Source organism: Pygoscelis adeliae, unplaced genomic scaffold (assembly GCF_000699105.1).
Source record: "Pygoscelis adeliae isolate BGI_AS28 unplaced genomic scaffold, ASM69910v1 Scaffold124, whole genome shotgun sequence".
NCBI lineage: Eukaryota > Metazoa > Chordata > Aves > Sphenisciformes > Spheniscidae > Pygoscelis > Pygoscelis adeliae.
This window is the reverse complement of record NW_008824791.1, coordinates 4801827-4820930: the sequence shown is the minus strand read 5'-3', so window position 1 is coordinate 4820930 and position 19104 is coordinate 4801827. Positions and strand designations below refer to the sequence as shown.

General features: G+C 46.4%; 1 protein-coding gene across 1 annotated transcript; it reads right to left on the bottom strand.

The window, feature by feature from the left end:
- Window positions 1-433: 433 nt before the first annotated feature.
- Window positions 434-9756, bottom strand: LOC103916848. The gene is made up of 6 exons (XM_009323905.1): window positions 9696-9756; window positions 8564-8842; window positions 6324-6572; window positions 2789-2926; window positions 2056-2175; window positions 434-594 (listed from the first exon to the last, which is right to left on the bottom strand). Exons 1-6 carry the CDS (start codon window positions 9754-9756, stop codon window positions 434-436), a joined length of 1008 nt encoding a protein of 335 aa, XP_009322180.1.
- Window positions 9757-19104: the final 9348 nt, after the last annotated feature.

The following is a 19104-nucleotide window of genomic DNA, read 5'->3' as shown; positions in this document are numbered from 1 at the left end:
TTGTTTCTGTCTGGGACTGACACCTCAATCCGCCTGTCATGCCTGCCCCTTGCAGGAACCGCTGGCTGGCAAAGACATAGGAAGGCATGGGGTGGGTAGGGAGCAGGAGGAACCGCCTGTCTCATTTCAGGCTGTCCTCTAAGGCTCCACAGTTTAGCTGCAGGTCTATTAACAGGCGAAGCATCAAAGAGCTGCCCAGTTTTGTTTGTTAGTGAACCTGTCAGCCCACGGCAGTGCGGCCTTTAAGCCATGCATGTGCTTTTCCCTATATTTTCTTTTTTTTTTTTTTTTTAATTATGTTAGCAGGCCTGACACCTCACGTCTTTCCCCTGCTAAAATTTTCCGGACCAACTCTTACACACAATGAGACTACGGGATGCAAAGAACAGGTGTCATAGGCTTCAAGACAGAGTGGAACAGCAAGCATGCCAGATCAGTCATCAGTTGGATCCGGGAAACAGTCCGAGGCATTTTCCTGGCTTTCCACATCAACTATGACCTCCGGGTCTGGCATTTCCTCCGGCTCTATCTCCACTGGTAAGTTTTCTTCCACTAGCAGCTGGGGCTCAATGCCTTGAGCAGTCCGGGCAGCGTCTGGAAAAGAAGGGAGAAACAGTTTATAAGTGCCCACGCTATGCTCACTCTCATGGAAATCCTCCTCCCAGTCCCTGATGCTGCAGGCTGCCTAACCCGCTCAGTCCCCTCTCCCCAGGTGTCTGCAAGTCAAATTTCAATTTTCTGTGTAACTACTCATTTATTGAGCTGTCCCTCGTGGCTTTAGACACTTTGGTGCTGAAGCTCTCTGGGCTCAACTGCCCAGAATATACCACAACACCAAAGCCAAATCTATTCAGTTACATCTGAGTAATTAAAGCTGGCTAACAGCACACATTTAATATGTTCTTACCTAAACACTTTCCACACGCACCTCTGCTTTTTACTTATTTGTAGAAAATTTAAATATGGGATGCTTTGTGAGTCAAACTGACAATGTGTAAATTTTTCATTAAAAAAAAGTTCTACACTTTAAGTAGATTAATATTAAACAATGATCTGAATGACTTTTTTTTTCCCCTTTCTTGCACTGTGTTCATGAGTAGCATTTAATATTTTGAAAGCAGAGCAAAGCAGCATCCATGGTTAGACATAAAGCATAGCTGAGCTGCTGAGAGGCTGCGCATGGTACAGTGAAGGACACCAGAAGTGGAGAGAGCAGTGCTGAGACCAGGCTGTGACCTATGTAATGGTGCTCCAGTTCATGATGTCTCTGCTAGACATATTGAAGCTGATGATGGTGCATTACTAGGGAAGGTGTTGCCAGCATTCATGTTCGTGAAACAAAATTGAAGGAAACATAATGCAAAAAGTGCAATATTAATATCAAGCACTCACAGAACAGGAGATTTCTAGAAGGTTTTTATCGCTGCGTTCTCTTGACCATACTGCGCTAAAGCTGTGAGGGTTTATTCTCGATTTCTTTGAAGGATTTAAAATGTGACCATATTCCCACTTTAGCCTCAATTTAAGGAAATACACAAGCCTCTGACTTTGATGTGATTTAGCTGTGTTTACAGCTCAGCATATTGGTGGGTGCTGTCCTGAAGATGACTGCTTACAAAAACAATGCTGATTTTCATAAAATGTTACTCATGAGAAGAGTGTGTGTGTGATAAAATTGCAGGAAAACTGCTAAGTTTTGGGGGGTTGCTGGTTTTGAGATGTGTATTGTAGCACAGGAGATACTGGAACAGACAGTCTGCAGTCTGCTGGTAGTACCCTCTGCGGGATGCTTATGAGACAGCTGCCACTACATCTCATGGCTGGGTGAGGGCAAGAGCTACCCCCTTGTGCAGAAGCCGAGCACGAGTAAGGTACTGATAAATGACCTGCTGCAACTTCTGTCGTCTGGACAAGATGCAGCACCTTCCCTCCGCTAGTGAGTCCGAGGCCCCTCTCTACAGTCAGCTCCTCCCCCATCAGCCACACACATCCATTTTGTCCTTCGCCCTCCTAAACAAGCTATCTGTCCGACTTAAAACAAGTCACTGGACCCACCAGGCTTTGGAGGGCAGTCGATTTGGGCAGCTTGAGCCTCGACATGGTCTCCGTTGGGGGGGCTCTTCACACCTTCACTGGAGACCACGGACATTGTTAGTCCGTCATCCTTCTCCTCCTCTGTAAAACAAAAACCAGAGACTTGAAGGAAAGAGGTCCCCCACGTCCCAGCAGCCTCAGCATGGTCATTGTGAGGCCAGACCACCAACACATGCTTGCATCTCCTCCTCATGCGGCACTGGCTCCATTCCTGGAACAGACAGATGCCGAGTACAGAGGGCCATTGGAACCTGTCAGAGACCAGCTTGGCGATGCTCGCAGGATCACAGCTTGAGGTGGCCTCACTGGGCATGGGCAGATGGCACTCCGGGACTGGTGCTGACAAAGGACTGCCATCAGAAGCCTTCAGGTCATTTCAGGATCAGACCTGAATGAGGCTCAGTTTTCTTGCCCATAGAAAAGGCTTTGCTGTGTTTCTTTCTGGCCAGGAGCACGTGGTGGCAAGCGTGAGGTGAAAAAAGGAAAAGTAAGGTTTAATTCAAGACCCCGCTGGTCGTAACAGTTGCCTATCAACAAGCAGCTTTCTGCTCCACGCGGTCAAGAGAGGGCTGGCTGGAAGACAAGTAGCCACCCACCTGAGACCAGTTTATGCTGAGGCTATTTCAACCCCAGCCTGCACAAACACAGTCCTCTGTGAGACTCATCCCAGGGGGCAACAGTGTTCTCCACTCACCTGAAGGCACCGGGATGAACTTGTGTTTCCTCTTCATGCAGCAACATATGACTGAGGACACAACCACCACCAGGATAACCGCACCCCCTGCACCCCCTGCCAGGATGTAAATGAACCACGGGTACTGCAGCAGGTCTCCTGCAAGAAGGACATGACGTTGTTAGTTACCAGGGTGGACGAGCTTCTTTCTGCAAATGGGAGAAACCCTGCAGCCAGATTAGAGCATGTCAGCATTACTGTTGCTTTGGTTTGGATCGGGGGAGCTGATGCTGTGAACTGTGGCACATCGTGATTTATGTCACGTTGTTTAATTATGGTATGGAATTTTTCATTAAGACGCTTGTGTGACTAAGCCACGTGCATTTGTTTCTGCCTACTCTGACCAGTAACATCTAAGGTAATTCGTAAGTTTTAATCAAATTTAGCAGGGAAGGTGGTGGTTTGAAAGATACTACATTTCAACAAGTTTTATGAAAACAGGCAGCTGAGAAGAGGAGGGAGACCTAAGCTAGCATCTTCTGTTGAAAGAACAGCTGCGGAGTCCACCCTCAGAGCTCGTGTTAGACCCCAGAGAATCCGCTTAGGACTGCCATGTAACAACTACACCAACCTCAAAGGAAGTCGGATCAGAGCCTGCACTTCCTCAGGCACCAGAGACTCCAGCCACCCGAGTCAGAGCGGTGGGAAGCCGGCTTCACTGCTGCTCGGGGAAGGATTTCTCTTTATTCCCCTTCCCAACCGAGATCATGCAAAACGCCTAGCAGGAGGCAAAGGCTACAGAGGGCTGAGCAGAAGGCCACACACAAGTCAGTGGTGATTATTACCCAGTTCAGAGTCCCTTGCTCAGGGTTGCTTTGATGGGTCAGACTTGCACATACATTGCTGCTGAGCAGGGCAGCTGGTAGAGGGCATCACAGACTTGCAGAAAAGAGAGACCCGTCCAGACTCGCTCCTTCACTGAGACAGTGTGCTCCAACCTGGGGCAGCCAGCAGGAAAACTCTTCTTCCCATACGAAAAAAGCCATACAGCTCAACTATCACTATTATCCAAATTCCTTAAAACTCCTTAGGTAAACCTATGCCATCCCTTTTTGAAACATTTGGCTGCTTCTTGGCTGCGCACACGCCTGTGCGGCACCGCACTGCAGAAACCAACAGGCTCATTTGGAGCTTGTTTTCGGGACCCCAAACGCACAAATTGCTGCATATGCCCAAAGGCTGGGAAGCGTTTCTAACATTCCAGGACATACTACACGCTGTCATAGTCCACATACTCACCAGAACAGTAAAAACAACTGTAGACAGGTGCTCCTGTGTGTGAAATCACACATACTCAAAGTATTTTCGGAGTACTTGTTCCAGCCTCTTTAGAAACAGTTACCAAGTTCAAAAAAATCTATACTCAAAATTAAACTTTCAGCAAATGAGAAATCATTTCCCTAATAATTTTATTTTCTTTTTGATGAAAGCTTAGAGAATATTGTCAAAGGCATAAATATATGTTGGAAATATTTTTTCCTGAATATTTTTTCCTAAAAATTTGCCGTTTGTTAAAAAAGTCTTTTTGAGATATAATATTGTGTTAAAAATCGGTAGTAAACAAGTAATAAAACAAGTAATGAATCAATAAAGCCTTTTATATATGTTGACTTGTTAACTTCTGAATCCTCTGCTTTAGATCCTGTGTGATCAGAGCCCTTTGGTGCCTGGGAAGTTTACAGTATTTCTGCCAAAGTGTTTTACACTAACAATTATTCAAAATTAATTTCATCAGCTAACAGGTTGCCCAAGTAGGTGCTTTTACATAGGTCTTATACCTACAGTGGAAAAACTATATTCAGCCCTTTGCCTGGAACAAATAGTAACCCACAAAAATAATGAATTAGTCTTTAAATAATTTAATTGAATTCGTTTCTCTCTTCAATTCATTTTACTAGTATTCAGAATCGCTTTAGTTCACTTTTTACAAATGTGGTTGCATTTGGTGACTAAAAAGTAGAATTGCTGCTACTTTCTTGCTCCCAGAGCCTTCCAAATACATGTTCATGCGTGTGTCCATCCCAACAGAGCTATCACTAAATTCCCCTGTGGGCTTTTCAAGAGGAAATGGGGAACCGATATTGCACCCAGGGGACTGGGCAGCCACCCAGAATAAACAATGGTAATTGTCAGCACTCGCGTGATTTATCACAGGGCTTGATTGAACAGCTCATGGATGTTCGCATCCTCATTCCCCAGTGCCTCAGCCAACTTGGATCTGACTATGCTGAACAACCTCTGACCAATTTAACTGGACAAAATTAAGATCACTGCTCCACAATCGCAAATGCCAAACTTGTACAGATTGGCCAGTGCCGCCAACGCGATCAGGCATGAACAGCCCACGGCATTTCTGCTGAATGCCAGCACATGTGATACAGGGTTTATGTCTGTAATTTTGCTTTCACACCAACTGTATGCCAACCATAGAAGAAAAGACAGTATCTGCTGTGGAGTTGGAGCGTTTCAGACAATTTCTAAAATGCTAGGTGCTATTGCACAGTACAATTTCTCTAGTAGCAAATGTGATTAAATTAATTACAGCTAAATTAGTCAAAAACCTTGTGGTTAAATTATGCCACCCTGATGTAGTTTTGATGACCATCTTCGCTGCCAGAGAGGAGAAAAACCTTCACTACTGGAGATGCAAGTGAAATCACACCCAAGGTTATCTAATATTTATTTTTTTTTTTATAAATATAAGCTTACAACACAGACCAGTGCTTTGCATCATGAGGTTCTGGCAGTTCTGATCAGTCCTCGGATCCAGATTTTCTGTCTCATTAAACTATGGCCTGATTCAAGCAGAGTACTTGGCATCTACGGATAGCTTGCAAATGGATAAAGTCACAGCCTTCTCACAGAACTACATATCCGAGCAGGGACATGGAGGGAAAAAACCCTGCATTTCGTAAGTAAATGACTTGTGTCTTTACCCCACCTCTGATGGTGTGGGGCTGATGGAGAGACATTCATATAGACCGGTAAATCTCTGTGCAGCTGGCCTAGGTAAGGAGAAAAGAGACAAGGCAAAACACCTCAGCTGAGTCCAGCAGCAACAGGACTGAACTAGCCGAGGTGTTTTTACAGGAACGTTGCAGAAACTGGAAGGCCATCTGGGTAATGGATGAATGTCAGAGTAGGAAGCAGCTCGTGTTTCTAAACCAGCATAGAGGATCGGTGCGCAGGAGGATGCAAGGTCTTCATCAGTGGGAAGCAGGAAAACAGACAGAAAGAGATCCATCCTTGCTGCAGGGTTGGGTAAAAGGACCTCCTGAACAAACTTTCATCCCTTCTGTGGTCTTAGGCTGTGTCAGTCCGAGACACAGGAGGGAGAAGGAAGTGAAGGGGACACTTTCTAAAGGGAGGATGTGGTAAGTCTGGAAGGCAGCTGCCAGAGGACAGAAGAGTTGAGTATTATGCAGACAGCAACAACTCCTTAGTTTTCTGCTGCAAGACACCAAAAGGGAGATTTTCCGGAGACGCCGTTACTCACCATAGCTGCAAGACAGCACAATGGGCCTGGTCCTCGTGACGCTGTTCCCGTGGTAAACCTCACACACAAATTCCCCGGGCACGGTTTTGTCCAGGCAAACCTTCTTCCCACCATCCTTAATGCAAGCCTCAGGGGCCCTCAGCACGGTGCCGTTCAGCAGCCACTGAAACCTGGTGCTCTCGTTGCTGGTCATGTCACAGGACAACTCTCCAGTCCCATTAGGGAAGCACTGGATACCAACAGCCGGCTCTGGTCACACACAGCATGGGGCAACGGGAACAGGGAGGAAAGAGAGAGGTGAGGAACTGACTCGGCAGTGAACATGAGCTGGACAGGAGCTTCCCTTACCAGCAGTCTCACTACCACCGCATTTACTGGTAGCCAGGGAGCACAGAAATAAGTAACCGGACTCTTCAGTGCCTTCCCCCAGCCCTGAAATGCTTAGCAGTGCCCACCCAACCCTGCTAGTGACTCTTGGTCCCCGTTTTGGGGATGCCACAAAAATCTGGCGTCTCTTTTCCTTATTGAAATTGTAAAAGCAAAAAAAGCCCCTGATCTGAGAGGACGGTGGAAACACACAAAGCATCTGCCAGCCAGAGGCTTCCTCTGTAATCAGCAGATAACCGTAGCTTCAGAGGAGACTCAGCCTTCTCCTCCACCAGAGGTTTGTACTTTTGCTGTCACTCTGCCTCTTCTTCCATGTTAGAGAGGAACTAGTACAAATCATGCCCAACATAGGTACCAACACCACACACCTGCAGTTAGATAGGATGACCCAGACTAGGACAATTTAAAACGAAGTAATGAATCATTGATCTTATTACATTTTCCTGAATTTCTCTCTTTCAGTCGACTACAGGGAGCCAACCTATTTCCTACATTTGCAACTTTGCAAATACAGACTAGACAGAGAAGTGGTATGGTTTTATGACAGTAAGAGTCACATTGAGAACATCTATGCAAACATCCATGTAAATGAGCTCAGAAATCACTTTCTTCAACCAGGACATCACCTTCAGCTAAAATTCACTGCCTCCAGGAATACCTTTGCTGTGAATTTTTTTCCCTGACTTAGGGGTGGCAACAGAACACAAGGAGGAGACAAAAGTTCCCAAAGCAAATCTACTGAAATGGAGGTTAAACCCAGGACACTTCTCTGCAGTCTTTGCCTACTTCCAGTCTAAGCCCCTGATCTTCGTGCCAAGGAGTCACATCTTTGACCTACTCTCAGCAGCAGTTCCGCCTGTTTGCGCCCGAAAGGTGTAAGGATTCATTTGTCTTCACTGAGACCAGTTTGCTCAGACATTTTCATTACAATTTCATACGCTTCAATTTCTCTTAGAAGCTTGTGTAAGTGAAAGCCCTGCAAAAGGAACGGTGGCGATGAGGACCAGAGCAATGGTTGCTGGCTGTCTGGAGTGCTATTCAGCAGGGGGGCAAGCCCATTTAAGCCTTCTCCATATCAACCCAAGCAATGAGCTGGATCCTGTACAGAAGCGACTTTGTTTCTGTCTTCTCACCCCACAGATGGATGAGCAGGCACACGAAGGGGAGCGGCAATTCTGAGGCCACAGGGAGGACAGCAGGGAGACTGGCACGGTAAGGTACTTATCGCTGGTCTCTGAACAGACCCAGAAGATGCTAACCTCCAAGCTGCTCGGGGGCAGCTAAGAATCAGAAAGTCACACCCGGATTACTTTAGTACCTTTCCTCGGCTGCATGAAGCAGGGGAAATACTCAGCACAGCTCAACCCAGACCTGCACAGAAGTCCAGTTCAGTTTCAAGACCCAAGTCAGGTAGGGTTAACTCCTTAAGGAAGTGTGTCCACAGGCAGCAAAATGCTGTCTGTCAGTGAGAGGTTTCATGAGAGCCATCAGGAAGAGTACTCTGGAAATGGACTGAAATCTCCAGCTACATGTCTACATACTGTAGGCTCAACTTCAAAACACTTCATGCTGCTGTCTCTTACATCAGGGAAAAATAGCACGTAGCTCAACTGACCGGCTACTTCAAGGAAGGCTCAACAGACAGGAGAGACTAACAATGTGGATGCAAAAAGCATCCCTTAGTTTACACTCACCATTACTGCTCCCTGAGGTGCCAGAGGCTTACAAAGCTGTTCCGGAGGCACCTATAGCTCCTGCAAGCTCAAGCAGTCTCTTAGGAAGAATTTCAAGGCACCAGCTTCCAGCCAGGCTCACAAGTTCAAAAGCTATTTGTTGCTAAGAAGGCCACTTACCAAATACTTCCAGTGTAAAAAATCTGGTGGTGTTGTGAAAAACAAACTCATATTTTCCTTCATCCTCTTTCTCCACACTCCTCAGCACTAGGGAGCCATTCTGCAAGTTCAGGCATCTGCCGGCAGAAGTGCCGCACTTGGCCAACAAAGTATCATTTAAGACAGTTGTCAAGCATCTTACGTCCCTCTTGCTCATTTTGGAGAGGTTCTGCAGACTTTGAATTCCCACAGAAAAGACTGCTGAGCCACCGCTGAGCACACCGGTCCAGGTGGCAGAGCCTGAAAGGAGAGACACAGAGTGTGGGCAGTGAGCTTGCCGTGTCCATCCATCCCCCCTCGGCTGCCTCCCAGAAAGGTAAATGCCCAGGTGAGACTTAAGAGGAACAGACCCACCCCTAGTGACAGGCTGGGGTCACCAGTAATTGAAAATTAGAGGCGTGGGAAGCTTTCTATAAAGGCCAACTTTCCCCCCTGTTAACATGGGAGTGGGGTGCACACCATGTGCACAGGGCAACGAAAGGCTGAGCAGCTGGTCTTTTCTCTCCCCAAATTTGACATGACCGTCTACCACCCCCCCTCAGAGCTGAGAGACTGTGCAAAGAAAGTTCCTCAGGGCATCAATGCCACGGATCTTGTACAGAGGGTAGCAAAAACAACGGCTGCCTGCACAGCTGCTTTTACCCAAAGACTAAGGTCGCAGTTTTAACTTGAACAAGTCTCCCAGTATCCTTGCACATTATTAAGTTGCTGTACGCAAACCAGAGATGGGTAAATGGCAGGGCGACAGCAGCTCGGGGACTAACCCAAGGTCACACCGAGCATTAGGAGCAGGACCACATTGCTCTCCAGCCCCCCCAGCCAGCGTTCTGCGTACAAGGACCTTACGGTCTCTGCTGAAATGCTTTCACAGATGCAGTACACTGAGAAAGTACGATATTGCTAGTTATCATTTGTTTACTAAAAAAATAATCTGTCTTACTTTGGTCTGACTGCCCCTTTCATGCATTAGCAGTTACACTATTTGATGTCTCCCCAAACCTGGTAGAGTCCTTAAAAGATCTTGGAGCAAAATTAAGGTGTCTGCTCACCTAGGCAAATCTGTGCCAACTTCATAAAGAAAAATCCCACTTACCATGAGTAACAGTTGTTATCACCAGCAAGCACTGGAGAGTAAAAGGACAGCTGAAATCCATTTTAAAGAGCTCCTTGAATCATATGCTGAGACGACGATCTGGCTACAGAGCACAGTGAATATAGCATTCAGGAAATGATGTCAGAAGCAAGAGTGGAAAAAAAAAGAAAAGAAACTCCATAGTGGACAGATTAAATAATGTTTCAAAATAGACCTGCCAGGTTTTGGGTGACTGAACTCGGGCTGAACCAACGCGAGCCACAATGTGCTCTGCAAAGTCCTGCACCTTGGAGCTAGCTGCAAGTGTGAGAATAGGGCTGAGAGGTGAGGAGAGACAAAAATATCTCCCGGTCAGCTCACCCCATTTAGGAAGATGCTAACGCCGAGACCAGGCAAAGGTGAAACACCTATTTCTCTCATCCTTTTCCAAATTATCAAAGTACAGCATCCCCACCCAGGGAAGAGAAATCAGTCCAGTCAGATAAAGCACCACACATGCAGACCAGCTGATTTTCTGAAATACCAACAACGATCAGTCATGGAGAGTCTCACCAGCAGGAGGTGTGGAAGAAGGCTCTCCCTCTGTACACAAAGGCTACGTTGCCAGCCTGAACTTTGCCGGGCTCTTCTAGTGACCGAATGGTACCTGCCATGCAGGAAAGGGCTCCGTACAGCTGCCCCAGACAAAGAATAAAGGTTACGGGAAGCTAAGTTGCATTGCAAAACTAGGCTGAATGCAGCCCGAAAGCCACCCTGGCTCTGTTAGGAGTGCAGATCCCAGAGACGAGACTGAAAAGCCAATCTTGAAGAACCGCTGGGAATCATTTATCTACAGGGCCACACGGGGCCAGATACTTTGTTCGCACTCATTAAGATGGCTTAAAGCACGCTGGCATTTTGCACTGAGTGCCAAGGTGGATTACACAAGCAACGCAGCAGAAACCGTCTCGCTCACTGGAGGAAGTAAACCACCATAGCTTTAAAGTCAACATCTGGATTTTTTTAGACGCACTTAATAGATGTGCTGGGGAATAACTGTGACAGCTGTTCAGGATTCGGCTGGGAATTTTATACTTCCATGCTGTTTCTCTGGACACAGACATAGACACAGCCCGTTAAGGAAGCTCCACACGGTAGAATTACACGTATACACATATTTCTGAGAAATGGTTAAACCCCTTGTGTTGTGGTCTGCACTGTTTTTCAAACAATTTGGCTCTGCTTGGTAATTCCACATTTCCGCCAGTGGTTTGGCCCCTCTGACTTCTTAGCAATGATAATTACATCTCACCTCCTGCTCCCAGTGTCCAAAATTTACAAGTTTGTTCAAGGCTACCATAACACCATCCTGTCTTTATCATACGTGCATAGGACAGGCCTAAATTGATCTAAGATGTGACAGAAATAGCCTTCTCAGAGAAAAGCAGTGAAGTGAGTCTTCAGACGCTCACAACAGTGCAGAGGAAGGGGGAGAGAGAAAAGTATTTACAGTAAGAAACACTTTCATTTCCTTCTGTGCTGCTGAAATGACATGAAGAAAATCTCTCTCAAATACCACTGCAAGGCTGGTGTTAACCATCTGCCTTGGATGTGCACATTCAACATCATTTCACCTTCATGCTTCAAGGGCAAGCTGGTAAAGCTTAGGGTTGCAGTGCTGTGGTGGAGACACGAGACAGAACAGACAGCATGTGCAGGGTCGCTTCAAAATAGCACCCCAAAATGTTCAGAATCTCAGAAAAACAACAAAATGCAAAAAGGGTCTGCATACAGCCAAATCCAGCAAAAGTGCACCTTCTCCTCCAGCCAATGATAGCAGCCTCACAGAGCTCATTTACAGATTTGCAGTAAAATCAAAGAAAAATACGGCCTTTCTACTGTAGCTCTGTTGTTACAGAAGTGACTGCGTGACTGTGACATTGCGGTGTCCTGTAGTTAGTCTCCCTCTCAGTGACTCCAGGGCAAATGAGTACATTTATGAGTTCAATATTTCTGACTGCAAGTGCACCATACATCACGCAGTGTATGAATTCCCATTAGGCTCCTTCTGTCCCTCACATCCTCACTAGCTAAAAAAAAAAAATAAATCACAGCCAAGATAAAGATGACAGCACATGCACAATCTGTGTTGTCATCAATCAGCAGCCTCCTCTTAAGAGCAACCCTCTCAAATTTCATACATAACAAATTGTTTAGATGAGATTAGACACTAATTTCTAACATTGGCTAATGAATGCTGACAACACCCTTGGTTAGCCAGAGAATTCACTTCCCCTTTTTATATAAAGATGCATAAAGTTTTGTGTGATTATTGCAGACAAAAAACACCTTGTGAGGCTTAACAGAAACCACAAGTAGAGGCGGTGGGTGGGGTGGGGGGGGAAGGTATGAACTTGTAGTTGGAAGGTGAACTAAAATCTTTTTTACTTGGTGAGCTGCAAGCTCACAGGGCCATTTTGTCCTTTCAGCCACTGACGGCATCATGAAAGGAGAATGGAGATTCATTCCTCACACGACATGAGGCATTGATGGAGCATGGGAGATTGGAAAACCTGAGCAGGAAATAAGCTGTGAAGTATTACAAAGAAATTTCTACATACTAACTCTGCACACCTTCCTTTCAATAGGCTGGTAAGCGTAAGCGGCGCACCTATTTTTACCGTCATTAATGCATGTCAGCGTTAACTGGGGAAAATACACAGGCCTAGCTTCACACAAAGGGAGGAGGCAGAGCTAAATGCCAGAAACTCAATGCGTGGAAACAGAAAATAAGCCTGCAGCTCCAGCGATGCACAGAGCCGGCTCTGCAGGCTGCTGAGGTCTCCCTGCCCCAGCGCCAGCCCCGGGGCAGGAAACACTGCTGGCTGCGGGTGGTCTGCTCTTCTGTCCATCCATCCCCCTGCGGTGCAACTGCATGGCCAGGGCTACACCACAGGCTGCCAGGGCAGGTACAACCTGGACTGTGCAGCACTGCGACGGGGGAGAGGCCTGCAGCCATGTTAGCTTACCTGTGCAATCCACACCTGCAACTATTCATGCGTGAGATTTTTTTTTTTAAACATGCTTTGAGTGGCTCTTAGGAGAGTTTAACTGTGCAGCCACAAGGAAGGAATGGGAGGCAAGCCTGAGAGATGCTTCTGTGCGGGGGCAGCAGGACCCCTGATGAAAATGCTGAGACTGATGAAGATTCATATTCATAAGAATATGAATTCTTTCTTTGCTAAATGAAACTAGCCAGAGAGCTATGCTTGAACTCTGAATTCTTTCTTGATCAAAGAAATAGCAATAGCAAGCAAAAAAAAGCAAAGATAAACACAGAAAGGTGTATGCTTACATGGTGATGAAGAGACTGTCGTGCACTTTGTTTCTCTAACAGTAAAACTGTGAAATTACAGCTACTTTACAACTTATTTAGGAATTGGACATGCATAATCAGGGTGCTCCTGTAGATCATGTTCAGAGCAAGTGATGTTTGGACAAAATAGGCTGTACTGGCATAGCAAGAAGAGTGACCAGGACCTCTGGTCACAGATGAAGGCCTTCTTGTGTCAGGGACTCCACAGCCCCGCAGAACTGTAAAATAGAAATAAACCAGCATACTCCCAGGTTCCCAGCTACAGACAACCAGGAACATGGACATGCACAAGATTTCCCAGGCAGCCCCAAAGTACAGGCCTGCCAAATACTGTATGCTCTGCATGAGACCTGCTCCACCGGCCCTTGTCCCACACCTGCAGCACTCATACTCCACACATTTCTGATACAGCACAGCAGCGCTGCTGCTTGGGACCCAACACACCAGAGAGAGCCTGTCAGCCTGATCCACGACATCCAGCCAGCAGCAGCTGGTTTACGTGGTCCTGGAGGGGCAGAGGAACCAAGAGGCTGTGTTGCAGCTGTGGATAGACATAATTTTACTGACGGCAGCCTGTTCTCAAAGCTGACCCACGCCCTAAGCACACATGCCACTCACCTCAATGGATGCACACCACGCTGTCTGCCAGCGTGTCTGACAGATGAGAGGCTCTTCCCCACCAGACAGACCAGAGCAGAGAGGTCTCATGTGTCAAGTCTTAGGAAAGCAGACAGGCCAGACATAGGTCACTGACGTTTCTCCCCACCTCCTGAAGTCGCCCATTTGCCACAGTTTCCACAGAAAGTTGCACCCTCAGAATTTCTCCTGACCAGCTCTCACCTGGATGCTGAATAAGGCAAATCAGGAGGAGAGAAGGAAACTGGACTTTTGTTCTCATTCCTCCTATCTCTGCCTCAGAGACAACCTGCAGGTGATCCCCCTTTCAGCTCAACCCATCCAACTTCCACAGGGCTGGTCCTCTGCCCTGAGACAACACCCAGCCCTGTGTGGCACCCCACAGCCACCGACCAGCTGCACAACGTGAGGTTTAATCAGAGGCCACTGTGAGGGGAAAAGAGCGAAGGAGACACATTGCCACACTGTTTTTCCCGCTTCCAGCACAAAGAGACCATAAAAAAGACTGTTCTGAGTCAGATTAAAAGTTCACCTCAGCCATTAGCCTGTTTCCAAACACGGCTAATGTCAGAGCCTCAACTAGAGATGCTATCTCTGTGACAGGGCCATTTAAAGTAACCTACAAATTACAAAAAGCACATTGCAGAAACATGCTGAGATCAGGAACTGCTATAGAAAGGCTCTGGGCCTAATTACGGGCAAGGTACACGTGGTTTCTCCAGCCTGTAGTACCTCTGGGGAAGGAACGGTCCAACACTTGGAAGAGTCAGGGCCAGGATTTCTGGAGCTCCCAGGATACCCCCAACGGTGACTGTCAGATCTCTGGTGATAGGGGCCCATGGGAACACTCTCTCTTCTTCAGAGCATCCATGGATATTTTCAGCTTTCTCTTGCCAAGGGATTGAAGGAACGTCCAAGATCCTGCAAACACGGATGAGGACTTTGTTGTGTTGGGGGCTTAGCAACAGGGCTGATAAAAGGAAAACCTGTACGGATACCCTCTCTGAGCCACAAAGAGGAACCTGGGAGACCTCCCAACAGCAGGTCTGCCACGCTTCAGACATCTCTCCGTGAGACACACACCACTGGCCCTTGTCTCATGCTTCCTGCCACAGCCTTCACTTTCGCTATGGGATACCGAAGCTATCTGGGACCCACCAAACCAGATGCTGCTGTTCTGTCTAAAACATACCATTCAAGTAACAGTGCGTGGCAGGGAGGATCCTGAAGGTGCAGAGAAGATGAGACTCTGCATAGCACCCAGGAGCAAACAGAGGATCTAGTCCACAGAAGCCCTGTGCTCAAAGTAACCCAAGTAGAAAAACTCATAGTAGCACTTCGATTTTATGCAGACGGTGCCCACCTGTCTCATGCTCTGGGAGAGTTGATCTCTTTGCTGCCCTGTAATGCACAGCAGAGCAGTCCCATGCCTTCAGAATATGGAAATAACTAGCTGGAGAGAGGTCATCTTCAGCTCCCATTTCCAACAAGTTAAAATGCAAGTACTTGTCACAGATACCACAATTCAAACACGAGCTCCGCTCTCCCAGCTCTCTCTCAGATGCTGAATGAGACCAATCAGGGTTACAGACAGCTCAGGGTGAATGTCATGCATTCACCTCTATCTGCTGAGCAGCTACGGCGCAGGGGGCACCCAGGCAGGTCCACCGAAAAGCATACACATGGAAGAGGCACTGTGCCGCACTGCTTCTCAGGGTGCTGGAGCACAGTGAGTGCTGAGCTCCAGGTACATGGTCTGATGGCAGATATCATCCTGTCTCAACACTTCTGCCACACACCCTCACCCTTCCCACACACCCCGCTTGGGGCACAGGCTCAGGCTGCGCCTGGTGAAGGCATCAATTCCATTGCTGTAGGTCCCAGCACCATCTACCACCTGTCATCTCACCTTGGCGCTCAACTGTTGCCTCACTACCAGGTGAGACAAACAAGAACATAAGGATCCCAGTTGTCCTGGTCAAGCATACCAATCACATACAGTTTCTCTGACATAGCTCTCCTAGTTTGGCCCACGATGATAAAAGAAAAAGAAGAGTCCATATATGGAATCACTGCTAGAAATGACACAATTTATATTTAGCACCACTGCGTGCGGGGCGAAATGCTTTGCATTTACTTTGAAAAAAACCCCAAACTTATTATTACAGAACTATTCAGACATATGGGTTCAATCATGCTGCTAATGACCAGAACTTAGCTGAAGGACCGTATCAAGGGCAGCAAGCACAGTGCCTGTAGTCTATATGCTTTGGCCTGTTTCGCTAGAGTCAGAGGAAAATCTGTTTCTGTGAGCAGACAACAGTAGGAGAAGTCAAGTTAGGATCCAAACTGCCACAGGTTGGTGCAGGCCAACCGTGGTTTTTTTTTCCTTTCATCCCTAATATAACTTAGAAGACTCAGATGAATTTCAGCCCCCAATCAGTTTCACCTTGGGCCTCGCTCAGAGGCTGCTATCGTGTAACTCTGCCACCGGTGCCCGCAGCTCACTGTCCTTGGCCTAGCCTGCTCCTGGGGAAACTGCCAAAATTGTCTCCGACAGACATTCTCAGCTCCTGCCAACCAAGATTTCTCTGCAGCCACCCACTCACTCCTGAAGTACCAGACCAACTTGTTCATCTTTTCCTGTTCCTTCTTGCTTTGCCTTGCCTCATTTCGGTGAGGGAGAATCAACTTGGCAAAATCCCAACTCGGAAGATGAACTTGGGAAATTTCACTAAAGTTGCCATCTTCAAACTAATCACATAAACATTATTTACAAAGGCGAAGAGATTTCATAGGTTAAAATTTCCCTGCAGGATTCACTTAACAATGTCTTAGTCTTACATCTGCTGTAGTTACAAAAAGGTTAATGCCAGGCTCATTTAAGAAAATCTTTCCACACAGTATAGAATGGGGACAAAAGCCACCAAAACAGCCTTACAACCACAAGATCACAGGTGGTTATGATAGGGATTCCCCACCCCATCACACTGCAGTACCATAGATAACCTAATGTGACAGTCAAAAGACTTGAAAAAGCAGCAAAAAATCACTTTGCGCCTTTTGCTGAAGCTTTGCTACCAGACACAAGAAACTGCAACCACTGGTACCTGCAGCAAATTAGAGCATTCCTGAGCTTTAAGAAGCTTCTTTTAAAAAGCACAGACATACCCTTTAATAAAAATAAAAAAATAAAAGATTAAAAAAAGAAAAGCTCATCTAACTTTGTACTGCTTACTAGAAGTGCTTAGCAAACACAAACTAAGGTATTTAGAAAAATAGTCGTGTCAGCGGACTGAAAGTCATTGTACAGGGACCACAACTCCATTGACAAAAAATTTAGGGGTCCACAAATTCAAAGAGGCTGAAAAGCAGTGTTTTATAGGATCAAAGCTGGAAACACGGCTTCAGCATGCCAACCAGAACTTAAAAGGCAGGTTGAAAAGTCCTTGGTCATGACACTTTTTAACGAGGTAGCCCTGGTTGAGGCCAAGACAGCAAATAAATATGGCCTTTTCAGACTAGAGTAAATTCTTGCATGGTCTGAAAATCTGAAGCAAGTAAAATTTTCAGAAAGGGCAAGCATTTCTTCTGTGTATTTGGCAATGCCAGAAGGTTGATACATATTTCTCCCACACTCAGTGGAAGTGGATGTGGCCTCCTGGACTGATGGCTCCGTTCATGGCGTGAAGGATTGGGTCAGATCTGCATGGAAGGGCGGGTGGAACAGCATAATGCCCAGCTCGCTGCTGATGGAGCAGTCCCTGCACAGGTCCAGACCACGCTGTGGACAAAGCAATTCAGCTCCATGGAAATAAACCCAAAGTACTGTCAGACCTAAGCCGTCTGAAACTCAGGAAGGACAGCGTGAGACTGATTTTTACATCCTGAAAGTTTAAGAATATGTAGAGATTTCTACATTATATTTTCCAGTCCTCTGCAGCAGCACTTCTGATCACTTGCAAGCGTGGATGGTTATTGCAGTGGAGGCACATACCCCATAAAGCGAGTTTCTGACAATGACCTTAAAGTACTCCCTGGACACTGAGAGGTGTACAGATCAAGCTGATTCCCCTGGTTCTTTCCTCTAGGGCCCTTGTTCATAAACATTTCTTTTTATCTCGTTGGAGACTGAAATCTGGGTGTATTCACCAGAGGTTTGGAGCTGGGGGTCTCTCCAGGAGTAGAAGTAATGAAAAAAAGGCAACAGACTGGAACGACTGGTTTTCGCAGCCATGTATGTGTTCAGAATTTGAATATTCCTGCCAAATAACACTTCTGCTGGGTCAATCTCAATTTATTCAGCTTTCACCTTATGTGCATTAAAGCAACAGGTATAGCATCTGGCCATTTTAGTCTCTGCACAAATCTTTGATGTATCTTTAAGGCTTTGATTCATTCTTTCTGCTTTCCCTGATGAACAGAGTATGCAACTGTTGCTCTATTCCTGTTTCTTAGCTGTAGGCCTAGGCACATCTTGGATAGTTTTTGTTCAGTCATCTGGTATCTTCCTGTCCTCTCCTGATAAAAAATATCCTAAATACCCCACCTTTTCTTTACAGAATTGTAATTTGATGGGCGAGACTCGATGGCCTTTACCAGACAAAGCAACCAGCATTACTTGTTTTACTCAACACAATTTTCCCTATTTGTACTTGCTATTAGCACATCATCCACAGACTGTATTGTTGTGGTTTAACCTCAGTCAGCAACTGAGCACCACACAGCTCCCTAGAGAAGAGAAAGATTCTCTCTTTAGCCCCTGAATTACATACTAGCAACGTCAAAGCAACTCGTTATAGGTTGCAGTCTAAACCAGTGCATATCCACATGGAGTAAACACAAAACCCCCACCAAACAGAGATGTTAGCTTCTTTCACATTACGACTCTTGTCTCAGTGCAGCTTTTCTTGATGAGAAGTGAGTATTTATCCCCCTCCCCACTCCCTTACTGAAAGGTGCTGTCGTGGTTTAACTTCAGTCAGCAACCGAGTACCACACAGCCATTCGCTCCCTCCTCTCCCCCGCCCCCCCAGTGGGATGGGGGAGAGAATTGGAAGAGTAGAAGCGAGAAAAACTCGTGGGTTGAGATAAAAACAGTTTCATAAAATAATAATAATAATAATAATAATAATAATGGTGTGTTATCAACGTTATTCTCACCCTAAATCCAACACACAGCACTGTACCAGCTACTAGGAAGAAAATTAACTCTATCCCTGCCGAAACCAGGACATGTGTTAATGCGGAGTTATTGGTTAACTCTATGTCACTAGGATTTTCAAAAATAAAGTCGACAATCCTGCAAACCCTTGAGGAAATCTAGTCCATGTTTACTGTTTCCCTTCCCACACGAGGTCAAAAATATACTGAGATTCTGGATGCACCGTTATGCTGAAGCAAGCTGGGCACAAATCA

Bases quoted from the DNA above. Each gene is read 5' to 3' on its own strand.
- LOC103916848 (XM_009323905.1), bottom strand. From the start codon at position 9,756: ATGGATTTCAGCTGTCCTTTTACTCTCCAGTGCTTGCTGGTGATAACA. The intron at 2,927-6,323 runs GTGAGTAACGGC...TCCTTCTTGCAG, and splicing joins TGTGCTGTCTTGCAGCTATG to GAGACCTGCTGCAGTACCCG. The intron at 595-2,055 runs GTGGGTCCAGTG...CTTCTTTTCCAG, and splicing joins CGACTGCCCTCCAAAGCCTG to ACGCTGCCCGGACTGCTCAA.